Source organism: Pagrus major, chromosome 21 (assembly GCF_040436345.1).
Source record: "Pagrus major chromosome 21, Pma_NU_1.0".
Classification (NCBI taxonomy): Eukaryota; Metazoa; Chordata; class Actinopteri; order Spariformes; family Sparidae; genus Pagrus; species Pagrus major.
Genome location: NC_133235.1, coordinates 31,408,443 through 31,417,222, shown reverse-complemented (window position 1 = coordinate 31,417,222; position 8,780 = coordinate 31,408,443). Strand labels below are relative to the sequence as shown.

Below are 8,780 nucleotides of genomic sequence, written 5' to 3'. Positions count from 1 at the left end.
GGTCTGTCAGGAAGTCCTGAAGAGGAAGAGGAAGAGGAAGAGGAAGAGGAAGAGGAAGAGGAAGCGGTGAGTGTGTGACAGCCCACTGAGAGTCAGAGATGTAACTGTCACATAATGTGGAACGATCAGGATTCAAAGTATTTCATCTTTTTATCTTCATTAGTTTTATTTATTTATTTCAGCTGCTGATTATTTCATGAACACGTGATGAACTACAGAACAGAATGAGATCTGAGGAGCAGTTTGGGTTTGATGAATAATTCTGACAGATGTTCAAAGTTGATCAGCGATGCAGACGGCATGTTTCATCTCTGCCGAGCTGACCGGACCTTTATTATCTCAACTTTCATTAAAACACGCTCGTTAAAGTTCATTATCTTCATTACTTCTACCAGCTGACTGACTGCGAGCCGTCTCTGTGACTCAGGACTTTTCTGGACTTCTTTGAACTTCTCACAACCCAACGAGCCACGAGTCAACACTGAAACACTTTGTTAATGAAGTTTTTAAGTTAGCGGTGAATAATTTGAGCTGTTCCTCTTCAAACTGAGATGAATCATACCGAGGAGGAAAATATCTACATATATTTACATCAAAATGTATTTTAAAGAAATGTTTTTAGAAGTAGTTATTATTTTTATTCTTGTTGTCCAGAGTGAGAAGATTGTTATCACCCTCAGGTCTGTACAGTTAACATGAGGTTGACCTTTGCACAGAGCCAGGCTAGCTGTTTCCCTCTGTTTCCAGTCTTCATGCTAAGCTAAGCTAAGCTAAGCTAAGCTAAGCTAAGCAGCTGCCTGTAGCTTCAGACTGACTGCACAGACATGAGAGTGGTATCAATCTGAGCTGTCAGAGAGAAAGCTAATGACTGCTACTGAGCTGTCAGATTGGCTGTTGCGCTCTGACCTTCGCCCTCCCGGTGCTCTGCAGGATGTGCACGAGCGCGCACGCCATCTCCTCCTTGTTCTTGACGCTGATGACGGGCTCCAGCACCGAGCACAGCATAGTGTAGTTGTTGGTGATGAACTCTGCAAACTCCTTGTACTGCTCCATGGGCAGGATGGAGATGGTCTGGAAGCGGGACTTGATACGGATCGACGGCCCGCCTCCTTTGGCCTTGCTGGTGGTCGGCGTGCTGACCGGGTACCACTTCTCCACGAACTGCCGACCCGTCACGCCCGACACCGGGATGTTGACCAGGCCCACGTAGTTGTTCTTGTCCTTCTTCTTCTTCTTGTCCACGTCGCGGTAGATGTGCACGGTGATGCTGTGCATGGCGGGCAGGCTGGAGAAGTCGAAGTACTCGCCCCAGAACAGGCTGTCGTGGCGAGTCTTGCTGGTGGTTCTGGCGAACAGGACGTCGTCCAGACACAGCTCGCAGAAATATTTCTTCTTGGGCGGCAGGTCTTTGGCTTCGATGATCCACAGGCGCAGCAGGTTCTCCGCCCGCCGACAGTTGTCCTGAAACACAAACAACTTCAGTGAGAACATCTAAGACCTGCAGCTTCTCACAGGCTTAATGAGTCCAATCAGCTGAAGAATCATTTGAGATCAAAGCAGAACGTTTCTGCAATAATCAAACAAAACTCTGATGTCAACACATCTTTGCTTTAATTAAAATTGTTAACTTACACTTTTCAGTGTCTTTGCTCAGAGTTTGTAGTTTGTTTGCTCTTACGACTATTAAATAAATCAGCAGCTATCCTGATAATCGATTTATCAGTTTGAGTTGTTTTTTAAAACAATAATTCTGTCAGCTCGTTTAATGTGAATATTTTCTGGTTTCAAGACTCTTGAGTCTGATTGTCATTTTCACCATTTTCTGTCATTTCATCGACCAAACAACCAATCGAGACAATAACCAACAGATAAATCAGAAATAATCTTTAGCTGCAGCCGTACAGATCTCAACTCTGAGCCGACCGTCAGCACGGCTGCATCTGAATCAAACCTCCTCCCGTGCATGGACAGACGTGTCTCACCTTGTTGGGCTGAATCGTCCTCCGCAGGTTTTCCATCCACTTGTCTCTCTCTGAGGCTGAAGTGCAGCTGAAACACTTGCTGCCGCCCGAGTACGTCACCTGACAGACGAGACAACGAGACAACATGACATCTGACCTGCAGGTTAATAAAGTTCTGATCACAGGAGGCAGCGAGGTCGAATCAAAACACTGAATTATTAGATGTTTTCCAACAAAAGAGTTTTCTCCCTGACTCAGTTTTTACCGGTTTGTTTGAGGGTGAGTCCTGTGAGCACACGCTGATCATGTGATCACTTTCTTGATCACTTGATGCTGTAAGTTTACGCCTGATAACAAATGTGTCTGATATTGATAAATTCAGATAGAGCTGTAATGATTAATCAATTAACCATCTACCAACAGCAGACATATATTTATATATATATGTATACTCCATGTTTCAGAGTCTGTGCTCTGCTCGGAGGTTTTAGTTTGCTCTTGTTGATAAAATCACTAAACTGTGAGCTGAGTGTTGGAACAGACACGAGCGTTTACAGCTGCAACAATTAATCGATTGATCACCAACCACTTTCAAAATTGATTTTGTTCAATTGATCCGTTTAGACTTTTTTTTTTTTTTTAAAGAAAATAATTCATTCTTTGCTGTCAGCTTGTTGAATGTGATATTTTCTGGTTTCTGTCCTCCTCTGACAGTCAACTGAAGATCTGATCAACAGTTCATCTGACACTTTAAAGACCAATCGACTTATCGATTAATTAAGAAAACTATCGATGGTTTAACTGATGATGGAAGTCGTCGCTGGTTGCAGCCGTGTGCAGTGAACTGACCTCGAAGCAGAACTCCTGTCCCAGGATGCTGCTGTGCAGAGGTTTGATGAACACGTCCTCCTCCATGCTCAGGTCCAGAGCCTCCACCGCGCTGCCCGGGCTCAGCAAAGACTCATGGGAGGTCGACTCCTTCAGCTTGGGGAGGCCTCGAGATCTGCAACACGAGAGGGAAAATGTATAAAACAAATGAACAGCAGGTCGAGGGTGTTTGCTGCCAGGGGGCGTCGCTGAGCACGACAACAGTTTTCAGGTATCAGAGCCGCCTGCTGTCGACGGAGAAGCAGAGAGCAGTAATACCTACGAAAAACAAGCACAGAGCCAGGTGAGGGGAGATCCCCAGAGCATCCCTCCTCCTCCTCCTCGACTCCCCCCTGCTCCCACCGTCCTCCCGCCTCGACCCTGCAGCAGACGGCAGCAGCTCGAGCAGAGCGTCGCCTTTATCAAGCTTCTCTGTCGTCCAGCAGGAGGTAAACAAGGTCCTGGGACGGCCAATCGCATCGGGCCTCCGGGAGCGTTTCTATAGTAACAACCTGCACCAGGAGAGCAGGAGCTAGGCAGCGGAGCGTGACGCAGCGAGGAGCAAGGCAGGTGTTTAACTACAGACCGGCCTCAGGGGGGAGGAGGTTAATGAGACGAGGTCAACGGACAGCTGCAGCTTAATCAGCAGCAGAAGAAGAAACTTTTAAAATATCTTACATCCGTTTCAAATCTGCCGTGTCGACTCATCAGATGAATGTCACTGTTCCAGATGAAGCTTTAAATCATTAAGTAAAACAATGCAGTGATGACAGAAACATGTCTTCGTACAATCACTGCAGGTTATTTTATTAATAACTGAGTTTCAGTGTTTCCTGAAATTCAACATCATCTGCTGTGTTGTAAAAATAAAGAAATATGTTTATAAATGGTCAAATAAATACACCATTAAACGCACCAAAAGTAATACTACAAATAAATGTAGGCATTAATAATTTGGTATTTCTTTCATATTCATTTACCTTCGTATTAATTCCCTTCTCTTTAATGTTCCCATTGTCTCATCAATGTGTTTATTAAATAATGTTTCATGGTAATAATTTATTAAGGTGTTTTTATGTATTATCTTGCAGAATGTAAAAATGAAAAACTTAACAAAATGGAAAATTAAAGTGTAGTGCAAACAAATACTGGGGAAATAATAAAGGAAATAAATGTACATGTAATTTATTTATATATTTTTTGGAAATCAGACTGAAAAGGGGAAAATAAACCAAATATGAATATTTCTTTATTTACTTTTGATCTCGTCAGTCTCAGTCCTCCGCAGAGCTTCATTACATAACTGCAGCTGTGTGTTTGTCTTCTGACAGAGTACTTTCACCTCGCGGCCGTTTATCTCTTCACATCCTGAACGCTTCTTCTACTGATTGTTTGAAACACCGATGAGCTTCAGCTTTTCAGGACACTCTTTAATTTACTGTGTGTGTGTGTGTGTGTGTGTGTGTGTGTGTGTGTGTGTGTGTGTGTGTGTGTGTGTGTGTGTGTGTGTGTGTGTGTGTGTAATCCTCCTGCTGTGTCAGATGAGTTATGTAAACCCAGATTACTGGGTTGAGATCAACAGTGATGCTGCGACGACACCAGGCTCATTTCACTGACTGCCGTAAATACACCGACCAATCGCATCCAGTGGGAGGAAAGTAACTAAGTACATTTACTGTACTTACAAGTACAATTTTAAGATACATGTACTTTAATTGAGTATTTTCATTTTGTGAGTTTACACAGGGAAATTACTTTTTACTCGACAGCTTTATTAACTTTAGTGGCTGAACTTGGTAATAAGACCTTTAAACTCCCAGAATTCATAGCTGAGAACAGCCTGACAGTGACATCATCACGAGTTTCTGTCCGGGAACGAAAAAAACATATTTTTGATACAAAACACGTTCATACGTTCATACATTCATACGTTCATACGGGTCTATTCAGTGGCTTTTCTTTACTAAAAGGTGGATTTGTTAAAACATGTCTGATCATGTGACCTGAAGCTGCAACGCTCCGTCAACTAAACACACTAAGAGAGTGTGTGTGTGTGTGTGTGTGTGTGTGTGTGGTAAATATTTCCATATCTGTGAGAACGAACGGACTGAAGAATGAAAACCTTCACCAGAGCAGAGTCTCAGGAAGGGCTGGTCTCCTGCATCAGGATGGAAACATGATCCACTGACAGAGGAAGAGGAGGAGGAAGCACTTACTGAGCTCTGACCACACACACACACACACACACACACACACACACACACACACACACACAACACTGCATCTGACTATGTGTCATTAACTACTTTGTTCCCAAAGAAAAACAGTGAAGTGCATCATCGCTGGTTTGTGGATTACAGTTTTGAAGCCTCAAGTTTGGCGTTACAGCTGTCGCCATCTTTGTTTTTTGGACCCAGAAGTGACCGTATTTGGACAGAAGGGTGGAGGAGGATGTTGCAGTGTTATTATATCAGTGCGGACTGGCAGTGTAGTAGCACGGGTTGCTAATGTTAGCATAGAAAGCTCCACTAGTGTCGTGGGAATGAAGCAGTGTTCTTCACCGAGCATCGACGTTTTTATCTCCATCAGATAAATGTTGAATGGCATCGTGATAAAAACCAGGGTTGCCACGGTAACGCCATCATTGACTACTGATTGTCCCATTTCATTGGTGGAGATTTCAACACTAACTATCCCTTTAACTCTGATCTCAAGGGCAAAACCAGGGGTAGGGTAAGAACTGGAAATGGGACTCAGCCTTTAACTGACGACATGCTTCTCTCGAGTCGACGAAGTTTAAACGTAGCAGCCTACTCGGCGCCGTTTACTCTCCCACGGTGCATCAGCTGTTGGTAGTCGGAGACTTATCACCACGATTTTGTTTGGCAATCTATTATCGATTATTTATCAATTATTTTATTTAAAAAAACATAAACATGATGAAAACATGGATCTAGAAGATGAAGAAGCAGCTACCAAATAACCTCTGAGTGATGACCAAGCCCACCTGACCTCACCTCAACCTGCTCAGAGGTGGTCGGGCGCACTTGCTTCATTAGATGCATTAGATCCATTTTAAGTCGCGATTCTAGACACGTGAACCAACACGGACAAAAGTAGAGACGGAAAAGCCCGAAACTAAACCTGTTCCATCACAGCAACGACACCAAGCTGAAGTTAAGACGAGACTAAAGATCAGAGCCAAGACTCACACATACACATACACACACACAGTCCTACCTGAACCTGAGAGTTTTGGAGAGCTGAGCGTTTCGAGCTCTCCGGAGGAGAGAAGACGACCCGTCCATCAGGAGTTAGAGCTCAGAGCTGACTGAACGAGACAGAGGCTGTGTGTGTGTGTGTGTGTGTGTGTGTGTGTGTGTGTGTGCGTAAAGCATTATCCTCCTGTCCAGCTGGCTGACATGCTGTCGACTACAAAGCTGCACCCTCACTGCATCAGTATCTTTCCACATGTGAGCAGCTGCAGCGCTCCATCATTCATGAAAACACTGGTATCATAAATACAACAGTCGCTGCAGACCAGCTCACCTCCAGCCTTCCTGTTCACGTCGTCCACTTATAGAGAACTTTGAGACTTTGTTAAATCACATTTAACAAAAAATAAACGAGCGATTACAAGCTGTAACTTGTAAGTGTCTTGAAGCCAATATAACACTGAATGTGATGATATTAGTCATTTTAACACTTTCACCTAAAAAGATTTCAGGTAAATTTAAATAATCCTTGTTGGTTGTTTGGCTCAACAAAGTGAAAAGTAGTGGAGATGTAATAATAATAATAATAATAATAATAATAATAATAATAATAGGTTGGATTTATTATTGTTATTGTTCTGATGACTGTAAACATCCAGCATTAACTATTTAAATGAACACATGCTGTAAATGATCCTCAGGGTCTCTGTGATCTTCAGGACTAATTTCAACCCAACCCAGTGAAAAAATAAGATGTTGGTGAGGATTTTTCTGTCTTTGTGTGTGATACCTATCGAGTCGGTTTTTCATCGGGTTCAGGAAAATTTAAAGTTACACCTTGTAATTGTTTGGTTTGTTGCATATAGATGATGTTATCTTGTTCTGTATGTGAGGACAAATATTCATCTTAGCTCTTTAGGTCGTTTCACAATTCCAGACACGTTTTCAAAGCACGAGGTCACCATCGATCAGTCACCAATAAACTTCATACAAAATCATTTTGGTTCCTGTGATTAAAAACTTCTCCAGGACTCATCGTTTTCAAGGACACTTGAAGAGCCAGAGAGATATGTATTTATTTTGTATTTTACAAACTAGCGCTGTCAAAAATATCTAAACATCGATACTGAATCTGTGAGACTTTCCACAGTATCAGTGTTGACTCCAGCTGTGCTTTTTCTCACTCCACACACACACGCACACGCACACGCACACGCACACGTGGCTGCAGTATAGCTCCGCCTCCTCACACCTGATTACTTAAATGCTGTTGTGCTTATCACACAGTACAGAAGCCCTGCAGTATATATCTTTTAATAAGAATAAAACACGTTATGCCCTCAAAGTCAACTTTTCCCTGTAGTATCAATAATCGATATTTTTCAAGGTTTTGTATAAAAGTTAGAATTTCAGCAGACAAAACTTTTACAACCAGAGAAACACAAAAACCATCTGCAGAGTGAAAACTGAGGAACAGCAGACTGTGCAGCAGGCAGAGAGGAGAGACAGACTTCCTTCCAGTAAAACCACCTCCAGTCAGTGCTGGGAAGGCTGGGCGGGTTAATGGAGGGAGGAAGAGGAGGAGGAGGAGGAGGAGGAGGAGGAAGAGGAGAAACCCACAACCTCCTTTAAAAAACAGAGAAACAGGAGGAGCTGAGAGATAAAGAAACCCTCCACCATCCTGTTATAGTTCAACTTCTTAACAGACACACAGACAGACAGAGACAGACAGAGAGACAGAGAGACAGTCAGAGAGACAGACAGACAGAGAGACAGTCAGAGAGACAGACAGTCAGACGGAGAGACAGAGAGACAGAGAGACAGACAGACAGAGAGACAGAGAGACAGACAGACAGAGAGACAGACAGACAGACAGACAGAGAGACAGACAGTCAGACGGAGAGACAGAGAGACAGAGAGACAGAGAGACAGACAGACAGAGAGACAGAGACAGAGAAACCGACAGACAGAGAGACAGACAGAGAGACAGACAGACCGACAGACAGAGAGACAGACAGACAGACAGAGAAACAGACAGACAGACAGACAGAGAGACCGACAGACAGAGAAACAGACAGACAGACAGACAGACAGACAGACAGACAGACAGACAGACAGAGACAGACAGACAGAGAAACAGACAGACAGACAGACAGAGAGACCGACAGACAGAGAAACAGACAGACAGAGAAACAGACAGACAGAGAAACAGACAGACAGGAGCTTGACAACTGGAGGAAACTGGAGCAGAAACAGGAAATGAAGTCTGATATCGCAGCATCATCAGTGCCGAGTGTCATGAACAACATGAACTAACTGCAGACACATGAACAGCCGACATCATCATGAAGGTCTCACATATCTGAACCGGGTCACGATGAACCTGGATCAGACCTTAAAGGACCTCAAACACAGTTGATGAGGCCACGACTGGTTTCTGTATTTGAGCTTCTGTCTGTGGTTTATTCTGTGCGTCTGTGATTGGCTCGCTGGTTCCTACTGAAGACGTTCATCTTTAAACTCCTCACAGATATAAAGCTTCGTGTCTCAACACCTGAGAGAAGGTATACTGGGCCGAGCACATCTTTAGTCCTATGAAGTGTATTTGGGGTTTAGTTCTGAAACAAAACCCAAAGACTCTTCATTTACTGTCAGAAATGACAATGAAGAGCACATCGTCACATTTAAGAAGCTGGAACCGGCGAAATGTTTGACATTTCTGCTGGAGGAACAATTA

General features: G+C 43.5%; 1 protein-coding gene across 4 annotated transcripts in view; it reads right to left on the bottom strand.

Moving 5' to 3' along the window:
* rasal2 (RAS protein activator like 2) overlaps window positions 1-8,780 on the bottom strand; it is a 74,829-nt gene that overhangs the window by 12,710 nt on the left and 53,339 nt on the right. For all 4 annotated transcript variants that reach the window (XM_073490699.1, XM_073490696.1, XM_073490697.1 and 1 more), the window contains 4 exons: window positions 2,811-2,964; window positions 1,983-2,081; window positions 907-1,461; window positions 1-16 (listed from right to left, as the gene is read on the bottom strand). The exon at window positions 1-16 is cut by the window's left edge and continues 129 nt beyond it. In XM_073490699.1, the coding sequence (XP_073346800.1) occupies window positions 1-16; window positions 907-1,461; window positions 1,983-2,081; window positions 2,811-2,964 (824 nt within the window). The remainder of the gene's footprint in view (window positions 17-906; window positions 1,462-1,982; window positions 2,082-2,810; window positions 2,965-8,780) is intronic.